General features: G+C 39.1%; 1 protein-coding gene across 1 annotated transcript; it reads left to right on the top strand.

The window, feature by feature from the left end:
• Nucleotides 1-379: 379 nt before the first annotated feature.
• ptk6b (PTK6 protein tyrosine kinase 6b) lies at nucleotides 380-21262 on the top strand. Its single transcript, XM_032520233.1, has 8 exons — nucleotides 380-924; nucleotides 7637-7758; nucleotides 8917-9080; nucleotides 11321-11486; nucleotides 14851-15012; nucleotides 16192-16373; nucleotides 17054-17207; nucleotides 20185-21262. Exons 1-8 carry the CDS (start codon nucleotides 557-559, stop codon nucleotides 20370-20372), a joined length of 1506 nt encoding a protein of 501 aa, XP_032376124.1. The 5' UTR covers nucleotides 380-556; the 3' UTR covers nucleotides 20373-21262.
• Nucleotides 21263-22012: the final 750 nt, after the last annotated feature.

Genomic DNA, 22012 nt, shown 5'->3' with positions numbered 1-22012 from the left:
GCCTAGCAATGGTACAGTGTAGAAGTACTCTTACAAGTAAAACTCCTGCATTTAAATTTTTAGGTAAAAATATTAGCATCACAATTAAGTACCAAAATTTAAAGTAGGCTACTTGTTATACAGAATGGCCCATTTTAGAATATGTACTAAATTATTGCATTAGTATTATCAATGCATTGTTGTGTTCATCACTTTAGTGCTGCATCTGGTAAACGTGGTTCTCCTTTAAATGACTTTATTGGGTAGCTTGTAAAGTGAATGATCAATAAAGTATTTCAATAATCACCTGGTATTTATCAAGAGCAGCATATCTGAGATTTATGTCGCGCCTGCCAGTTAGCAGGCGTGACTCTCTCACTGCCTGGAATCAGGAAGTTTGTGACAGTCCTTTGAGTAATAATCTCACTCTCAACAGCACTACCCAGAAGCTTCGCTGCAAAGGCATTCCTAGGATTCCTGGCGCTGCATCTTCTCCCCCTGTCCGACAGGTGTAGCCGGCTGCGCTCGGAAGAACACAGGGGCACGGTGGCTGAGGGGGGGTCCTTCATGCACATCTATGGGTGAGTGTCTGCGAAAAGCTTGCCCATGTCTGGACGCACTATGGCAGAGGATTTACGGTCCAAAGCCTCCAGAAGGAGAAAGAGACGGAGAAGAAGCCAGCAGCCGGCCCGGCGGCGGGGAGAAGAGGCCAGCCAGTTCGCCGCCAGCCAGTCTGGAGAGCGGCTCCATGTACACGGCGCTCTGGTCCTTTCAATCCCGGCACGAGGATGAGCTGTCGTTCAATGAGGGGGATCTGTTCAGTGTCATCAGCCGCAGCGGAGACTGGTGGACCGCACGGAAAATCGACAAGAACGGATGCGTCCTGGACACCGGGATCGTTCCCAAAAACTACTTGGACCGGGCCGAGTCCCTACGAATACAACCGTGAGTGGTGAAGCCTACTTTTTCTGAATATCCTCCTTCAAAAACAGACTACGTACTAGCATTCTAAGTAGTCTTTTTCTTTTGCTCATGTCAAACCATTGGTAACTTAAAACATTTGTAAATTCAGCAGACCTTGCTGTAAAAAGTGCCTGTACAGTTTGACTTGTAATGCAATGGAAATTATTTTTAAATTCTAACAAAATACTGGTGAAAAGTCATGAAACATGCACACTGTTGAAAATGTAATTACAAGCTTCCCAGCATAAACATTTAAGACATTGTTGTCGCCTGGAGACATTGCAGGAAGTATGGACATAGACATACCCTTACAGAACCCATAGGCTGCTATGATAACCTACTAGTATGCCAGAAACAAATGCAGTGGGCTATGTCTTAATGCATATGTGAAATGCAGAATGCTAAAAAAACAGGATGTCCTACTGCATCTGGTCAGATTTTGCAGTATGCAAGCCAGCATGCTTTCTTGGCTATTCTGACCCACAATGCTTTCACACAGCATATGAGCAACAGGGTCAAAGATCAAGGTGCAATTCTCAGGAGAAGTAGTAGCCCAAACAGTATGTACTTTGTAAGGACAGCGGCAGTTCATACACACTACTACCAAATATAATTTGTGGTAGGGTTTTATTTCACATTCTGCCACTGCCTTGCCGCATTCTCCCATGTTTGGGGTAGACTACGGCCTGACACGGAAATTATTTATAGTCATGCTCAGAGTGTTAGTGTGTTTAATAGATGGCACAGATTTGATGGGCTAGGGGGCTGACAGCCAGTAGCCCTTCATATTTCAGATCATATCTCAGATATGATTGGCTCTATGGCACCAACAGTTAGTTTTCCTGTTAGAACAGGATGTCCTATCTGGACGTCAGTGGTAGAGCGGTTGCCTTCCAATCAGAAGGTCGGGGTTTGATCCTAGTCTTGCAGTTCCATGTTGAAGCAAGACACTGAACCCCGAGTTGCCCCCAATGCTGCCCCATTGGAGTGTAAATGTGTGTAAGTGTTTATCGGATGAGCAGCCTCGGCCACAGTGTGTAAATGGTTCCTGTACTATGTTACAGAGCTTTTGAGTAGCGCTATATTGTCTACCACCGCTCCCCCACAGTTATGTGGCTGGGCCTGTAGTGAATGTAAATGTGCTGTATTTATATAGTGCTTTTCTAGTCTTAACGACTACTCAAAGCGCTTTTACATCATACAGGAAACATTCACCATTCACACACATTCATACACTGTGGCCGAAGCTGCCGTACAAGGTGCCACCTGCTCATCAGATAAACACTCACACACATTCACACTCCAATTCGGGGTTCAGTGTCTTGCCCAAGGACACTTCGACATGGGACTGCAGGGCCAGGTATTGAACCCCCAACCTTCCGATTGGCAGACCACCGCTCTACCACTGAGCCTCAGCCGCCCCTATTGATCAGGTCACACAACAGGAAATGCAAATTAAATATACTTCCACACATAATTACAAAATTGCTAAAGTACAAACGTTATGGCATTGCTACTCGTTGGACTTGTATTTGTACATTTGTCCCATGTTTCAATGTTAAGAAAAAGTGACAGGTTGGTTTGATAGTTGCCAGAGAGAATGACAGGAATGTTGTCTGTATCCATCTCATTAAGCTACACATGCAGTGTGTGTGTAGTTTAAATAAGATAATTACACTCCAGCTAAATTAACAGATACATTTAGATACTATTTATTTAGCTACAGAAGATCTAATATGAAAAAAAAAGCTACAAAATAAATATGTCCATCATCACTTGGCTGCATTTATATTTTAATAATGTGTGTTTGGAGCTTTGGATTAATTACCATGCAGAGACTTTCCCATTTCATGTCACCTTCTATTAACGTCCTTTTGTCTCTAACAGCAAGTGAGCATTTATCCAGCATTAACTTCATGACAAACTGCATCACAAACACCCCTTTACCCTCAGTTGTAAGCAACACTGAGAAATGTCAATTACATCTTTCATACATTCAATTTTTTAATTCAATTTTATTTATAGTTTAAACTCATAACAAGAGTTATATTGAGACACTTTACAGATCTAGTAGGTCTAGACCACAGTCTATAATTTACAGATAGAGTAGGTCTACCCCACTCTATAATTTACAGATAGAGTAGGTCTACCCCACTCTATAATTTACAGATAGAGAAGGTCTAGACCACAGTCTATAATTTACAGATAGAGTAGGTCTACCCCACTCTATAATTTACAGATAGAGTAGGTCTACCCCACTCTATAATTTACAGATAGAGTAGGTCTAGACCACAGTCTATAATTTACAGATAGAGTAGGTCTACCCCACTCTATAATTTACAGATAGAGTAGGTCTAGACCACTCTATACTTTACCAATAGAGCAGGTCTAGTCCACATTCTATAATTTACAGATAGAGTAGGTCTAGACCACTCTATAATTTACAGATAGTGTAGGTCTAGACCACTCTATAATTTACAGATAGAGCAGGTCTAGTCCACACTCTATAATTAACTGATAGAGTAGGTCTACACCATTCTATAATTTACAGATAGAGTAGGTCTAGACCACTCTATAATTTACAGATAGAGTAGGTCTAGACAACTCTATAATTTACAGATAGAGTAGGTCTAGACCACACTCTATAATAATTTATAAAGCCCCACCATTTCTAGTAATTCCCCCAAGATCAAGCATTTAGTGTGACAGGGGCAAAAAACTCCTTTTAGTAAGAAACCTGGGACAGACCCAGGCGGAATCTGACGGGGCCGGTTGGGGGGGATGATGAACAGTGGCAATAACAGTCACAGTAAAGATAATGAAGCAGTGACTAACAGTGGTTTGTAATAGTAGTTCATGTCATAGCAGGATGCTGTAGGGCGTTACAGTATTTAGTGTGGCACAGCAGGGCATGGGTGGACGCAGCAGGACGCAGCCGGATGCAGCAGGGTTCAGCAGGACGCAGCAGGGTTCAGTAGGATGCAGCATGGTTCAGCAGGACGCAGCAGGTTTCAGCAGGACGCAGCCGGATGCAGCAGGGTTGAGCAGGACGCAGCAGGGTTCAGTGGGATGCAACATGGTTCAGCAGGACGCAGCAGGGTTCAGCAGGACGCAGCAGGGTTCAGTAGGACGCAGCAGGGTTCAACAGGACGCAGCAGGGTTCAGCAGGACGCAGCAGGATGCAGCAGGGTTCAGCAGGATGCAGCAGGGTTCAGTAGGACGCAGCAGGGTTCAACAGGACGCAGCAGGGTTCAGCAGGACGCAGCATGGTTCAGCAGGACGCAGCCGGTTTCAGCAGGACGCAGCATGGTTCACAGCAGGACGCAGCATGGTTCAGCAGGACGCATCCGGTTTCAGCAGGATGCAGCAGGGTTCAGCAAGACGCAGCAGGGTTCAGCAGGACGCAGCAGGGTTCAGCAGGACGCAGCAGGGTTCAGCAGGACGCAGCAGGGTTTAGCAGGACGCAGCAGGGTTTAGCAGGACGCAGCAGGGTTTAGCAGGACGCAGCAGGGTTAAGCAAGACGCAGCAGGGTTTAGCAAGACGCAGCAGGGTTTAACAGGACGCAGCAGGGTTTAGCAGGACGCAGCAAGGTGTAGTGCAGCAGGACCATAGCAACAGCTGCAACCATACATGTCAAACACTGACAGTCACCACTTCTTTAATTCTCTCTCTCTCTCTCTCTCTCTCTCTCTCTCTCTCTCTCTCTCTCTCTCTCTCTCTCTCTCTCTCTCTCTCTCTCTGTTTGTTGCTTCAACAGAATGGGAAGTGTGTAATGGAAGGTTATTCTCACATGTCACCAGCTGCTGAAAGACTGTAATTACTGTAATTAAAGTGTTGCTGGCTTTTATTTCATTACAATAAATGGTATTTATTAGGTGATTTTATTTGTATTTTGTTTATCATTAATAATAATAATAATAAATTGAATTTGTATAGCGATTTTCCCAAGCTCAAAGTCGCTTTACAGAGTAGAAACAGTGTAAAAAAAACATGTCCATTACAGATTTCAAGGCTTATGTTGAAATCAACTAACTGTCCACAACCAAAACATATTCAATTAATAATCCTATAAATATGACAAAGAAAATTTGTATTTGAGAAGCTGGAACCAGTGAATGTTTGGCATGTCACTATTAACTGATTATCAAAACAGCTGGTGATGCATTATAAAGGTGACCTATCATGCTCATTTCCACTGTGCTCTACTAGAACATGTTTACATGCTTTCATGTTCAAAAAATACTTTATTTTTGTCATACCGCCCATGGCTGCACCTGTATTCCCCCTCTGTCTGAGACGCTCCTGAAAAAGCCCTGACTGCTCTGACTGGTGAGCGTTTCCAGGTCTGCATCTGTTCACTTCACACACAGTCATTTCACTGTCTGTACTTGCAGCCGGAGATTAACTGTAGCGGAGTATAGCAGCCCTTTTCATCATGAAAAACAACAATTAAATAAAAACAGAAAGGGAACTTTATGTGTAGCCTGATGACATCACTGTAGGCTATCATTTGCCGGTAACAAGGGTATCACTGGTTGTTCCCTCATAGGTCACACAATCACTATTCAATTCATATATTAATCTAAGTTCTTGTTAAAAAGACACAATAAGGAATAATATGGTTTAAATCTATAAACTTTACTAAATAACAAACTGTGTAAAATATTTACTTTTAACAAGCGGGAATTAAAGACTTTTTTTTACCTTTGTCTTAAAAAAATTACTCAAACCAACTAATCAATTATCAAAATAGTTGGTGATTACAGTTTTTTCCAATTGCTAGTACACTGCATAGAACAATTATTTAAACTCACACACAGAGCAAAACCTCTTCTCATATTGATATATAATAATAAAAAATAAAAAATAGCATGTGTGTGCATCTACAAATATTTCTGTGCATGAGAACAATCTGAAGAATGTTTTCAATCAATTTGAACTATTTTAGTATTATGGCTAAGCATGAGAGGGCTTTTCATTATGCCCAACAGTGTGTAGTTGGTTAGACAAAAATCTGGTAATAGGAATAAATTGTGTGCCATTTGGTGCAAAAATTAGATTTTGATAATGATATACAGTATATGTACTTTTGGTTGCAGTGTTTCATATTGCAGTACATATGAGGTATTTTGCAGTTTGGGTGTGTGGTTTTGTGAATTTTGTTAAGTAACAATAGAAAAAACTGTAAAACTAATCTACTAAAACTAATACTTTCGATCAGTAGACACATGATGGTATTCATTAAGCTGAATCCTCACTCACATTCTGCACTGCTCACAGGGATCAAGTCTTCAGGGATCACACTAGAGTCATCTTTATAATCCCTGAAGCCTTCAAACACTTTCCTTTGGTCAAGCTTGAACCTTAGTGTGAGCTGTGTGAGCTTATCTGTCCTCATATCACTAACGTTCCCCATCGTGTTCATCCCAGTCTATCAGTTATGTAGCCTACATAACCTCATCTGTCCTCATATCACTAACATCACCCGTCGTGTTCTTCCCAGTCTATTAGTTATGTAGCCTACATAACCTTATCTGTCCTCACATCACTAATGTCCCCCTGTCAAGTTCTTCCCAGTCTATCGGTTATGTAGCCTACATAACCTTATCTGTCCTCTCATCACTAACGTCCACCGTTGTGTTCTTCCCAGTCTATCGGTTATGGAGCCTACATAACCTTATCTGTCCTCACATCACTAATGTCCCCCTGTCAAGTTCTTCCCAGTCTATCGGTTATGTAGCCTACATAACCTTATCTGTCCTCTCATCACTAACGTCCACCGTTATGTTCTTCCCAGTCTATCGGTTATGGAGCCTACATAACGTTATCTGTCCTCAAATCACTAACCCCACCCATTGTGTTCTTCCCAATCTATCAGTTATTTAGCCTACATAACCTTATCTGTCCTCACATCACTAACGTCCCCTGTTATGTTCTTCCCAGTCTATTTGTTACTTAGCCTACATAACCTTATCTGTCCTCACATCACTAACGTCACCCGTCGTGTTCTTCCCAGTCTATCAGTTATGCAGCCTACATATCCTTATCTGTCCTCACATCACTAACATCACCCATCATGTTCTTCCCAGTCTATCAGTTATTTAGCCTACGTAACCTTATCTGTCCTCTTATCACTAACGTCCCCCATCGTTTTCTTCCCAGTCTATTGGTTACATAGCCTACATAACCTTATCTGTCCTCATATCACTAACAGATACATAGATAAACAAAGTCACAACAAACAAATTCCACTTCATGCATTCACTGCTGTTCCAAGCCTACCTTCAGCCTCAGGCCACCATCAGAGCCCAGATAATACCCTGAGGCAGAAAGCTCAGTGTTGGAACATCAACGGATGCCTTCTTCATTTTGCGTGCTGTACTCTTTTCTTAGCACCTGCTTTAAAGACCTTTGCATGTTCAGATTCTCTGAAGGTATACCATGAAAAATGAAAGCAGATCCCAGGGTGTTCACAGGTACATATTGATGTCAAATCCAATGCTGTTTTGATGAGCAACAGAGAGTAAATCACCAGATCTTGTACACAAAGATTATTTTACAAGGTGATTTCAGAATACATAATTTGCAAGATTTCTCAGATGATTATTTTTCATTGTCACACAGTTAAAGTTTGTAACCATGCAACCACTTTCTAATAATTACTTTCATCTATGTCTTTCTGTCTTAAACCAGGTGGTATTTTGGGACAATGAGCCGCCATGAGGCACAAAGCCACCTGCTGGGAGCAGAAAATGATCACGGCGCTTTCCTCATCCGACGCAGCGCGAAAGATGACGTTGGATACGTTCTTTCACGTAAGATAAGAGGAGAGAGGGCAGATGGAGAAGCCCAAAAAGAGAACAAGAGGCGTGTGGTGTTTGAGGGTTTAACTAAAAGTGAGGGAGGAGGGAGTTTTATTTCTGTGCAGTTTGTAATTATTTATTTCATTTCTTTTTGTTTACATGAGCATGACGGCCACCAAAGCGCAGCAACCCGTTGGTGCCGCTGTAGCTGCTACTTCACCTGGATCATTGGTCTGATTGGTTGAAAGATTATCCAATTGCGCATTTGAGCGGTGTCCGTTGGTGACGCCCCTTTGGAAATGAGCTGTGAAGGAACTTTCCCCAAACTCACTCAAAGTTACAGCTGAGAACGGTCTGGTGCTGAATAGTCTCAGGAAGGACCTTGTTTTGGTTTTCGTTCAGAAGTAGTTTTAGTCGTCAACAGAAAACTCAGATTGGACAGATAGTCTAGCTAGCTGTCTGGATTTACCCTGCAGAGATCTGAGGACCAGGTAACCATAGTCCTCAGAAATCCACCAGAGGTTAGAACGCCAAGACAAAGAAAGCGAAAGGTGAAGGACATCGGCATAAAGACTGACATGCATCAGGGGGAATTTTCTGGGCACCGGAGTAATCCTTGAAGTGGAACATTGTGGATATATACTATGTTTCAACTAATCTTCTGATTTATTGATCCCAAACAACTAGAAAGCTGTAGTGTGTTATGACTTTGTATAGTTGACAGTGTCACAGTGACAGTAAGATAAAGGGTGTCCCTTACCCCATTCTGTTCCCAACGAAGTTAATATCATTCTAGCTTTATGCATTTCTATTTGGCAATGTTACTATAAGTGCTAGGCTCTTGAGGAAAAAAACCTGATCAAGAACTCTTGTCTATTTGTCTATTTGAAATAGTTTGGCATGCTGGGAAATACACTACAGTTCATTTTTTGGCAGAAAGTCAGCATAGACGATCGATACCACTCTCATATCTGTAAGATAAATTTGAAGCTACAGCCAGTAAAAGGTTAGCTTAGCATAGTGTTAGAGACAAACCATTTGAAATTTAAATTGAACTGCATTAAAAGAAAAGCTTTGCATTCCTGTTGACTTTTCTTTGGAATCTATTTGGGAATGGGTTTGTAGGAGCTTAAAGTACAACGTAAGACTTGTTTGTGAATCTTCCTGCAGTGAGGTCGAGCAGTGGGGTGAAGCATTATAAGATCCTACAAGCAGATGAGAGGAATTTTTACGTGGAGCAGGGGTTCAATTTCAGCTCTCTGATCGACTTGGTGGAGCACTACCGCGCAAACAGCCTGAACAACACCGGCCCACTGGGAACCTCCTGCAAGAGGGTAGGACAGGCTTTGTTGCTTCTTTGTTTCTTCTTGCTTCTTAGTTCCTCTTATTTTCTGGTCAGAACAAAAAAGGGTGGACGCCAAATTTAATACAAAGAGCAACAAATGTGCTTCCTTGAAAATGTGCCCTAAAATGTGCTTCCTTGTGTTTGTAGATGTGTGTGTATATGTGGGTGTGCAACTAATAGTGTGTTCCAAATCGCGCACTTCTGTACTAAATACTAACTTTTTGAGTACATAGTTCGTTCACATTGTCGAATCGCGGTCAAATCAGTGCACTTTAGAACCCGGATGGTGCACTCAAAACGGGCAGAAAACTGAGTGCGTATCGATGGACACTTTCCACACTCAACGGTCGCCATCTTGGCTACGTAGCGGAAGGGGCGGGGCTAACAACAGTCGAAAAACTTTCATTAATGGCGGCCGAAAACGCGATAGCGAGGATTACAGAGCAATACAAATGTAAGTTGAACATGAGTCTTTTTGCTATACTTATATCATATTACGTACCTGTATTTGTATATTTGGTTAATCTTTCAGTTTTTAAATACATTTTTATCTCGAATTATAATGTTTTTTGGTACCGTAATTTGACATGCTAGCAAGCCAACCTTAGCTAGCTAACAGCGGCACAGTTTAACCATACACGGCAAATAAGTGCTAAGCTAACGTTACATGTGTTGTAGTATACTGTTGTTTGTGTTAAACTATCGTCCCACTGTAGACGATTTTAGTGGTAAATGTGTGATCTTAACAAGTTATACACAATCCGCTGTGAGCGTTAGCTCAGCAAAATAGCAATCAACTGATTGTCTGCCGGTAACGTTATGAGTAGCGTAATATTAAAACCTATCCGCGGTTACTGCCTCCACCTGATGTATATACTGTTTATACTGCCTCCACCTGATGTCTCTTCAGGGACAAACGAGGAATAGAGGGCCATCATTTTGGGGTGACGATGGCCAACAGACCGTAGAAGGATCCCCTGGAGAGTCTGAAGTCCCCCCTCATGTCCCTGTCCCCATCAGACTAGCTACGGCCTGGGGGTCAGCCTGCAGAACTACAAGCACATTTTTAAATAAAATTATATTAAAAGTATTTAACTTTGTTATCTTTTGTATTACACGTTGCATGACTGCAGCAAGCATATAATGAATATAAAGGAATGGGATCTATTTAAATCTCAGGTCTGTTATATTATTATTATATTAATATAATGTTCTATTATTATTATATTAATGTAATGAATATAAAGGAACGGATCTATTTAAATGTCAGGTCTGTTCCCTCTGCTTCCACTGTTGTATCGTCATGTATGAAGACCATTTAGAACAAAAATGCAACTGTAATGATTTTTTGTCTATTAGGTAAGTTGTATGGGTAATGCTTCACAACAACAGTCTTATTTATGGGCCACAAGCATTTCCTCATGAAACCGCTGAGCATTAAAATGAACAGTAACGTTATGAATGAATGAAAATTAACGTTACTTATTTTTAGAGAAAAAACATAAGTATATACATAAGAGTGGACTGCAAAGAATAGGTATAGTTAATGAATTGAAAAGAGTGCACTAACAAGAAGGAATATTACGATACAGTTGTGTGTGCTGTTTTTGTGCCGTGACATGACGGCGGGGTGGCAGTCGTCATCCTGGCGTGACACGGAGCAAATAAAAATATCACATTTATTTTTGTTAAAATATCAAAAACAAAGCAGGAATTATTTTTCGCGAAACACAATAGCAGTCTGGAATGCTCTCCCTGGTGAAATTCACAATTTTACAAAAGAAGAAGAGATTAAATGTGATCGTCATTTCCGGTAAGTGCACATGGAAGTGCGCAATCTGAGACGACACTCCTCTGTCCAACTTTACGCACTATGCAAGATAGTACGTAGTGCACGAAGTGTACTGTCTGGAAGTGCACTAAGAGAAGTGCGCGATTTGGAACACGCTATAAGCCTGAGTACTTGAATTAACAAAAGGAAATGTTGCAACACAGCTGCAAAAGTTGCCAGGAAGGAAACACAAAAACCACAATCATCAATTTCAGCTTTGCTTTTACTACTATGACAAGTCAAAATGTCTGCTGTGAAAAAGGTCCATACATGCAAACATGTATGGACCCCCCCCATGTTGAACCCAAAGTTTTGCCCTTGAATATTTGTATGTACTACATTTGCGTCACTAACTCTTTATGACCTACAAGTGTATGCATGTGTGTTCCCTCCATCAGAAAAAGCCCAGCACTCAAGATTTGAATCATTTTACGGTGGATGAGTGGGAGCTCCCCAAAGAGGAGTTCACCCTGGAGGAGGAGCTGGGCAGTGGCTACTTCGCGGACGTCTACCGGGGATGCTGGAAAAACCACATTAATGTCGCCATCAAGATCATCAAAAGTGGTATTTCATCCTCTCTGTTGATCTAATGAAGCATCTTTTCACTGAGGGGTTTCTGATCATGGGGACTTGGTTGGCTCTATAAATAACTAAAGAGATGGATGAAGTGGGTCAGTGTACGTGCAGTAATCGTTTTATTTCATCTAGTAATCCAGTCAAAACCATTAGTTTTAACATGGTGGTGGATGGATTTGTCTAGAAATTAGTAAACAAATTCTGATTCTTTACTTATAGGCCCTACTTAAATATAGAATTAGATTTTGGCTGCAACTAACCATTATTTTCATAGTATATTAACTGTTAACATTGTTTGGTCTCTAAAATGTCAGAAAATGTTGAAAAATATGGACCAGTTTTCCCTAAAGTCCAGAATGATGTCCTCAGATGTCTTGTTTTGTCCACAACTCAAAGATATTCAGTTTACTGTCACAGAGAGAAGAAACTAGAACATATTCATATTTAAAACGCTGACATCGGAGAATTGTTTACTTTTGTTCTTAAAAATGACTCAAACCCACTACTACTATCAAAATAGTTGGCGATTAATTTAAAAGTGGACAACTAATCAATTCATAGATTAATCTTTGTAGCTCTACATGTCACAATGTGTTGGCAGAATTGTACTGGTCTGCTTGAGGTTTTGACTACTACATGTTAAATAAAGTATGATACTTTAATCCAGTGGTTCCCAATTTGCGGTAGACTCCTCTAATCGCTCACTAGATAAATCTTTGGGGGGGTTGTGAAATGGTTAAAAAGACAAAAGAAGCATTTTTTTGTATTTTCTGGACTTTTTCTCCAATCATACACATCTAAAACATGACAAGGTGCTTTAAATAGACAATGCTTTGGGGAGGGGGTCACAAGCCAACGGGATTGGAGTGTGGATTGGTGTAATCTTTAACAATGTGTTTAGATCCTGCTGTAGTGTAATCTAGGTTGAGGGCGCAGAAAAAAAAGAAAAGAAAGCCTTTTTGCCCAGCTCTGTCCAAACAATGGGATGTTGAAGGTGATGAAGGGCTGGGAGCGGGGGGCCGTGACTGCAGTGCTTGTGTGACCATGTAGAAGGATGGATTTGTAGATGAAGTAATACTAGTGCAGAAGTCTACATGATGGCCAATTGAGCAGAGAGTACAGAGTGCAATGATGTGTGGGGGGTTTCCAACCAGTAATGTATCTCAGTGCACTATACCTGTTCAAATTACAAAGCAATTTTTCTCTCTGAAATGTGGTGAAGTAGAAGTATAGTGTGGCATGAAAAGGAAATACTTACCAAAAGAAAATACCTCATAACTATTCTACTTTGGCAAACTTAACTTTTGTTGACTGATACTGAGGTGCTTGGTTGGTGGAATTTTAATTTCAGGCTTAATGGAGATGAATGACTGGAGGCTTTGAAACATAATTACAGTCAAGTTTTAAGGAAGTAAAATGTATCTGTCAAACCAGGCTGCATAACTGTGAATCACTGTCTGTTTTGTCTGAGTTGTATGAAGTACTTAGTGTATTGTGTATTACTCATTGTATTACTTGCAGCAGATGCTTATTTACCATAAGCAATTAGGGCTGGGACGATAAGCTTTTGTTTCAATAAGCAATTCGATTCTTTCCCGATACATGGACGACCTGGATTTGTATTGCGATATTCATTTATTGCGATTTGATAGTATTGAGTAATGCAATTTAGTTTTCTTTCTTTCAAACAAACAAAAGTTGAATAAAACCCTTCTAGAGACAATGCATCATGAGACATTTGTGAAGCCTAAATGTTTTCTAAGAAGAATGACTTCACATTTTAGTCAGTCAGTCTGACCGACTTTTGCTCGGTTTTAAAGCTTTCACATCTGCTCTCTGTTGTCTTTCCTGTGTTGTTCAAGAATGCAAATATGCATAGTCAATAACATGTTAGACCACATTTGTGCCACAAGAGTGTAGAGAGATGCATCATGGTTATCCCTACTGATACACCTCTTTCTTAAGTGTGGAATTCAATTGACACACAGTTGTATTGTTTATTTCAAACTGCTGCTGCTGTGTAGTGCAACACTCAGTAAAACCCTTTTCTGGTTGGGTAGTAATCCATCATCTTTTTGGCATTAGTTTATGCTAATCTCAGTTTCAGTTGTTAATAAAAAATAGTCACAATATGGTGTTTTAATCCATGACAACTGGATCATGTGTATAACAAACACCTGTAGAAAGGAAAGTGGAAGTAGTCGGCTGAGCATTTTTATAAGCATGAAGCAACTTGTAGTATGCCAAGGAGCCCTGATTACCTTATGACTCATTGTACATTAATAACTTAAAACTCCACTAAACAGGAAGTTAATGGTTTAAACGTTATTTCCACGTATCACTGTAAAAGTGAAACATTTACAGGTTACTGTATATGATTCATAGTATCATGTATGATTAATAGTTTATGACACAGATCAACACTGACTATACCGTTTAAATCTAATAAATTGCAATTTACTTTGATTAGTTTGTAAATCATGCCTGTGACATCATTTAAGTGATGAGATTTGAGGTCTCTTTTTGGTCAATTTTGTTTCCTTTGGAGTTTTTTTGGCTCTCTGTGCTCATTTATCATCTCTTTGTAGTCGGTTTGTGTTCCTTTGTGGTAGTTTTGCATCTCTTTTCACATCTTTAGGCTCTTATTATCACATTATCTGTGTCTAACACGTTGGAAAAGGTAGAGCAGATAATAAATGACTTACACTCCAAAAGCTTAAAGACAAAACTTGCTAGAGAAATCCAGCTACAAACATTAGATCGGTGAAAAGCCTTCTAGTTATATTCATTCTTAGGGCTTAGTGGCTTGGTGTTGCACCTAAATCCTATGATGTCAGTGTTCTGTGCTTACGTTCAGTATTATCATTCACATTGATCTGTATCAGAGCATAATCCATCAGAGCATAATCCATCCTTTGACCAGAAAGTCTGATTTCAACTTATATATTGCAAGTAATCACAACATACATGATGAATAAAAATCCACAGTGTCTGCTCAGCTTTAGACCTCAAGAACAAATCCCATTTTATTGCTCTTTAATTGATCTCCCAAGCAGCATGGTAGCTATTTTCCAAAGAACAGACTGCCTACTTTGCACAACACATTGTATAATTACCACAGTTAGTAGGATTTTAATTATAAACATCTCAAAGAGCAGATGCAATGCCACTGTGCCACAAAATCCTTTAAAATTAGGTTACCATCTTATGTTTACGAAACAGAGTGCCATCGTTGCTAAAACTGTTCCTTATTTGTTAAATGTGTGGTTTCCTTGGTTTCAGTCTCTCTGCCCTCTGTTCCTCTGTTGTCTCCCTTCCTCTTTTTCATTGGTGTATTTGTCTCTGCCTTCAGATTCAGAGTTGAACCACAATGACTTTCAGAGGGAAGTTCAGATCCTAAAGCGTCTCCGCCATCGTCACCTCATCTCTCTGTTTGCCATCTGCACGGCCTCGGCACCGTACTACATCATCACCGAGCTGATGGAGAAAGGCAACTTGCTCAGCTTCCTCAGAGGTCCAAACATTCAGTCTCCTTCAACTTCTCTCTTTTGTACCATTCAAATATCACCATATTTTTACCTAGTTCCTCAATATCGATACCTAAAATAGAGTATGTTAAACTAAGTAAAATGCTGTTGCGTGGACACATAGTGTCATAAAACAATAAAATCTAAAGCAGAAGTTCCTGGCTGTATTTAGTTGTTAAGCTGATAAGAGGTGATTGTGAGCTGGCTGTGGTTTTGAAAGTGTTTTTTTTTGCATTGAATATTGAAGTGCATATTTAAGTGTTAAGGATGTCTGGTGGTATTGAAAGGGGGATTTTATTCTTGCATGTTGTTTTTTGTTGAGCATGATCAAAGAATATCCCCCCACAAATTTCACCCTGGGTATATACATCCAAAATCTAAGACGATATATAGAGCCTCATAATAATAATAATAAAGTTCAAAGTTCAAAGTTCAAAATTTATTGTCATATGCACTTTAGTACAAGTACCACAGCAATGTAATACAGTACGCCCTATTGCACTCTCTCAGCACCAGTCAACAGTAACAATCAATAACAATAATATAGTTTAAAAACATAAAACCATTTAACCACCACAATAAACAGTGGCTAAGTAACTAAATACAGACCCCAGCCCTCCTTCCTGCTGCGCTATCATTCAACAACCTGATTACCTAAATTATAAATAATAATAATACATTTTATTTATAATGCCCTTTACATTTCAATTGAAATCTCAAAGTGCTACAGTAGCAAGGAGTTAAAAACAGTTTCAAGAATATAACAAAATCAACAAGCAATAATAAAACACCATGAGACTAAAATTAAAACAATGACTGTTAAAAGGCCTTTATATCCCCTTATATCATATCCCAATATGGATATAATATTGATAAACTGCCCAGCTCTAGCCCGATTGTTATAGCTAATTGTTAAAGGTTATGTTTGTTTACCTTTTGCCTGTAGGAGCACATACATTGCTAAATAATTTATTTTTAGGGGGCAGACGCACAAAATGTACCAAATGATACTTAATAAAAAGGGCTACAAGGAGACATTTACAAGCAAGATTAATTTATTTGAATACCATACAAGAGTTTTTGCAAATCTAAGGTTACCATCTAGACCTGGTTGGGGTCTGATTATCCGTGCTGATTGTTTTCCCTATTATTTTGTCCTGTTTCAGGTCCAGAGGGGCCAAAGCAAGATATTGTATCACTCATTGACATGGCAGCCCAAGTGGCTGATGGGATGGCATACCTGGAGGAGCAGAACAGCATCCACAGAGATCTGGCAGCTCGAAACGTTCTGGTGGGAGAGGACAACATCTGTAAGGTGGCCGACTTTGGACTGGCCCGAGTGATCAAGGTACAGGCAGGGGCGTAGACTGTAGACAGGCCTTCTCGGGGATCAATAAAGTATTTCTGATTCTGATTCTGATTCTATGGGGCCTCCCCAAATCCACAGCTATTTTTTCTAGCATCTTTTTGGGTCTTCCTTACTAGGGCTGTGTATTGCTCAAAATTTGTTGATAACCTGTACCGATACCGTGACTTTAATACCTATTATAAACAAAACTTTTTTCAATACCAATTTTATAAAACAAAAATAAATGACCAAATTATACATTACAGCAAAATTCTTTTCATTTTTTCAGCTCCTACTACGTGAGCCCTAACTCTGTGGGTAACAGTTTTTCCTGCGTGTCTCTACGAATCGTAAGGTTAGGCAGCCAATCACAGAGCTTATAAGAGCTTGGTAGAAGCATGCTGCATGCTTATTGGCTCACTGACGCTGATGATATTTACTCCTTAGGTATTGAAATGGGTTTTGAATAAGGAGGCATTTTGTTAATACTCAATACGAGGAAATGCAGTCGGTGCCTAAAAAGTATTGAATTCAGTACCCAGCCCTACTCCTCACATGAGGGCCCTGGGTACTCAGTCCCCTTTCCCCTCCCAGTCCGACAACCCTGGGAACATGGGAAGAAGGGATGTGGAATGTCTTATCAAGTCTATCTGTTTTTATGACCAATATTTCTCATCCAGGAGCCGTTCTACATCACAGAAGATAAAAAGATTCCCTACAAGTGGACCGCTCCTGAGGCCATCAGCCATGGGAAGTTCTCCAACAAATCAGACGTCTGGTCTTTTGGTGTGTTGCTCTATGAGATTATCACTTGTGGCGGCGCGCCTTACCCAGGTTGGTGAAATTAAACAATTTTTGAATTAGATGTTTTAAATATGTAATTTATAGCACTTTCAATCAATGATGAAAAGTAACTATATGAAATAATGAAATAACAAGTCGAAGTCCTACATTATAGATGTTTGTAAATATTCTCCATCATTTAAGATGAGTCAGTGCCACACAGTAGTCTATAGTATTGCTTGGATGTTGTCCTCATTTGGTATGAGATCCTTTAGGATTTTTATTTATCCACAATTCTCAGCTTTCCTTGAATCCACAATGTAATTTCTTCACCATCCCTGGGTTTCCTCAATTCTGATACAAACAGGTTTTGCTTGCTATAATCTGACTATTAAAAGATCTTGTAAAGTGGTCTTTTTAGTACAAAGTTTCCAAGTATGTACTTAGTATGTACTTTTGAAAGATACTGACTTGATTTGGTTTGAGAAGGAATCTCTCAAATATGAGGGATGTTTCAATTTACATTTACAATTGTTTTAGGACCAGACTTAACTTTTCAGATTTTCTTGGGGGGGTTATGGTTAAATTACGTGGTACCAGGATTTTAGGCTTTTTTGGTCCTGGTAGGCCTATCTCTATCGGAACATCTCTACTCTCTGCTCTTCTAATTATTTACTTGCAGTACAGTAGGCCCATATATTTTTGGGGTTACATTTATATTAAAACATTAGACTTTATAAACTACATGTGTTTTATTTGCAGGAATCTTAATGTGTAAAGTAACTAGTAACTAAAGCTGTCAGATGAATGTAGTGGAGTAACTAATGTAACTAGTAACTAAAGTAACTAGTAACTAAAGCTGTCAGATGAATGTAGTGGAGTAACTAATGTAACTAGTAACTAAAGTAACTAGTAACTAAAGCTGTCAGATGAATGTAGTGGAGTAACTAATGTAACTAGTAACTAAAGTAACTAGTAACTAAAGCTGTCAGATGAATGTAGTGGAGTAACTAATGTAACTAGTAACTAAAGTAACTAGTAACTAAAGCTGTCAGATGAATGTAGTGGAGTAACTAATGTAACTAGTAACTAAAGTAACTAGTAACTAAAGCTGTCAGAGGAATGTAGCAGAGTAGAAGTGGCATGAAAAGAAAAGACTCAAGTAAAGTACAAGTAGCTCAACATTTGGACTACAGTATTACACTTGAGTAAATGTACCTAGTTATATTTCACCACTGACTTTAGGAGTGTTGTGTACAGTTGCTGTGCTGGCGATGACAAAGGATAAATTCAATTCAATTATATTCAATTGTATTTTATTCCTAGTATCAAATCATATCAAGAGTTATCTCGAGACACTGTACAAATAGAGTAGGTCTAGACCACACTCTATAATTTACAGATAGACTAGGTCTAGACCACTCTATAATTTACAGATAGAGTAGGTCTAGACCACACTAATAACCTGTTAATAGAGACATATTGATCAAATCCAGTAATGGAGTGGTAACCACGGGTACATACCCTGTTAATACAAACATATTGTTCATATCCAGTAATAGAGTGTTAACCACGGGTAACGCTTCTTTAAGTAGCCTCGTTGGGATGGGGTCTAAGAGACAGGTAGATGGCTTAGCTGAAGAGACCTTAGACATTAGTTGTTGAAGGTCTATAGGACAGAAGCAGTCTAAGTATATGTCAGCTCTTGTTGACATACTGGCTACAGTGCTGAAAAGAAACCTTGGGTTGTTCTTATTTTCTTCAATTAGTGATGAGTAATAGTCTGATCTGGCAATTCTGAGGGCCTTCCTATACATTTTCAGACTGTCTTGCCAATCTAAACAAGATTCTTCCAGTTTGATAGAACGCCAAGTTTTTGCGAGATTTGTTTTTGTTCGCGAGTTTGGGAGTTATACCAAGGTGCTAGTTTCCTTTGCTTCATCATCTTCTTTTTAAGAGGAGCAACAGAGACTAAAGTTGTCTGTAGGCAGGTTGTAGCACCAGCTACAAAGTTATCAATTTGGGAGGGACTAAAGTTAACATAAAGGTCCTATGGTATATTAACATAAAGGTCCTCTGTTATATTAAGGAATACAGTTAACATAAAGGTCCTCTCTAATATTAAGGAATACAGTTAACATAAAGGTCCTCTGTTATCTTAAGGACTAAAGTTAACATAGAGGTCCTCTGTTATATTAAGGAATAAAGTTAACATAACGGTCCTCTGTTATATTAACATAAAGGTCCTCTGTTATATTAAGGACTAAAATTAACATAAAGGTCCTCTGGTATATTAACATAAAGGTCCTCTGTTATTTTAAGGACTAAAGTTAACATAGAGGTCCTCTGTTATATTAAGGAATAAAGTTAACATAAAGGTCCTCTGGTATATTAAGGACTAAAGTTAACATAAAGGTCCTCTGGTATATTAAGGACTAAAGTTAACATAAAGGTCCTCTGGTATATTAAGGACTAAAGTTAACATAAAGGTCCTCTGTTATATTAAGGACTAAAGTTAACATAAAGGTCCTCTGGTATATTAAGGAATAAAGTTAACATAAAGGTCCTCTGTTATTTTAAGGACTAAAGTTAACATAAAGGTCCTCTGGTATATTAAGGAATAAAGTTAACATAAAGGTCCTCTGGTATATTAAGGAATAAAGTTAACATAAAGGTCCTCTGTTATATTAAGGACTAAAGTTAACATAAAGGTCCTCTGGTATATTAAGGAATAAAGTTAACATAAAGGTCCTCTGTTATTTTAAGGACTAAAGTTAACATAAAGGTCCTCTGTTATATTAAGGACTAAAGTTAACATAAAGGTCCTCTGGTATATTAAGGTACTTCATTGAATGAAATGCGGTTCCTGATTTAGCTTTACCAATTGAATCTAGTAGTGAGTTGAAAGCATAAAGTATGTTAGTAGTCAAAGCAGTTAGTGGATCACCCCCATCTCAACTAAAGCTTGCATAGGAATACATTGAAAACAAATGTTTAACCTCTCCTCACTATTTCTGTTCTCCCTCAGCCTTTAGCAACCAGGAAGTGTACCAGAAGGTTACCAACGGGTACAGGATGCCGGCCCCGGCCAAATGTTCCAAATCTCTCTACAACATCATGTTGAAATGTTGGAGCTTAGAGCCCGATGACAGGCCAGACTTCAAGACTCTCAAAGCCAAATTGGACAGCAACTCTTATGAGTTGGAGAGTGAATAATTTTCTTTTTTTGTCTGACTTAACAGAAAAAGCAGCAAATTGTCACATTAGGGTGGTTGAAACCAGAGCTTTCCTTGGCAAGGACTAACTTCCATTTAGTCAGAATATGACTTAAATTATTAAACAGTTATTAAATTGTCAGTCTACTGAGTTATTTTGATCGATTATTGGTAGTTTCAGTTTTACAGTCCTCAAAACATTTTTCTAAATTCCAAGGTTTGTTGTAGTTTCCTACAGAAATGCATTTTGGGTGTCTTTGCTAGATTTCTTTATGAACCTTTCTTGCTCAAGACTCAGCACTTTTTTTAGCTTAAACCCTATTTTCCAATGGTAATGTGTGTACGTGACTGATGAGAACAACAATCTGTGAAATCTGTCCAGTACTGAGTGAGAATTCTGTAAACCAGACTGCAATGTAATCCTATGGGGCAGTTTGGTCCACTTAAAGTTGTGTTGTTGCCGCTGACAGACTCAGATTATTATTCTGTGTGTCTGACAACATTATGGAAAGGATCCCTACAGAGATAGACCTTTTAGTTAAAGAGTAGAATCTTCTTTGTTTAACCAGAAATAGCTCTGAAATTGCTATCTCTAAACCCCCATACTTTATTTAAAAACTCAATACTTTTATCGTGTATAGAGCCCACATATTTTCAAATGTAAATTTGTAAACTATGAATTTATTTCAATCAAAGATAGAGTTGTGATGGTTGGAAAAGGGGATACACAACCAAAAATTTGGCTTTTTCCAGTTTTATTTTGTGTTTGTCAACTTTGACTGGAGTGTATTTTACAATGATAATATTACTGTTTATTTATATGGAGTCTGGTCGCTTTAGAGACAGCAATTTCAGGCATGTTGTTATGTTTAAAAGAAGGATCTTACTCTTCTGTCACATTCTATCATTCTTGACCTGGAAACAACACTTGACAAATAAATCTTACATAAATATGCATTTGGTAGCTACTCTGGAGCTTATGATGACCATGTTTACAGGATCTTCATCAGCAGATGGAGTTTGACTGTTTCAAGCACAGCTACATTTCAATGACAGCTGGGCTGACAATCTACAACCGCTGATGAAGATCATGCGAGATGATCAAACGCTATACACAGGGGTGACTAAAGCTTAGATTGTTTTGTCAACACTCTCCATTTAATTGGTGCTGGATAGGGCTGGGTATTTTTTATTGAAACCTTAAGGGTACTAGTATTGTAAAATAATTGATACCCGGCCCTTGTGCTGGATGAAATTAAAGTAGATGTCTTAAACAGCTCCAACTAATAGTTTTGAGTCATGACAACCTCGAAACATTTGAAGAGAAATACACCAGCAGCTGTGAACACATTAATTTAAAAAGCATTAAACAAGACCAACTAGCTAGAACAAATGTCTAATTTATTGATAGACTCAATAACAGCTGTCTGCAATATTAACTTTTGGCCAGCAAGAGGCAGCACAGTCACAGTATGGTACAGTCTCCCTTTCTTTTCTAACCAGTGAAAGTTTTATTGCACAATTTTTGTACAATTCAGTTGCTTTTCAACAACACATACCCCTCCAGCTTTTTCAACAGTTTCTCCCAAAAAAATCTAATCTTCTCTTAGTTATTATAAACAGACAAATGCCTCATTAATC

The sequence above is a fragment of the Etheostoma spectabile genome, chromosome 7, assembly GCF_008692095.1.
Source record: "Etheostoma spectabile isolate EspeVRDwgs_2016 chromosome 7, UIUC_Espe_1.0, whole genome shotgun sequence".
NCBI classification, from domain to species: Eukaryota; Metazoa; Chordata; class Actinopteri; order Perciformes; family Percidae; genus Etheostoma; species Etheostoma spectabile.
The sequence above is the reverse complement of the archived record's forward strand: the minus strand, read 5'-3'. Positions and strand labels throughout refer to the sequence as shown.

What these genes read in the sequence shown, in the direction of transcription:
- ptk6b (XM_032520233.1), top strand. Translation starts at nt 557, where the DNA reads ATGGGTGAGTGTCTGCGAAAAGCTTGCCCATGTCTGGACGCACTATGG. An exon ending in CGTTGGATACGTTCTTTCAC is followed by an intron (nt 7,759 to 8,916) that starts GTAAGATAAGAG and finishes ATCTTCCTGCAG; the next exon opens with TGAGGTCGAGCAGTGGGGTG. An exon ending in TGGCGGCGCGCCTTACCCAG is followed by an intron (nt 17,208 to 20,184) that starts GTTGGTGAAATT and finishes GTTCTCCCTCAG; the next exon opens with CCTTTAGCAACCAGGAAGTG.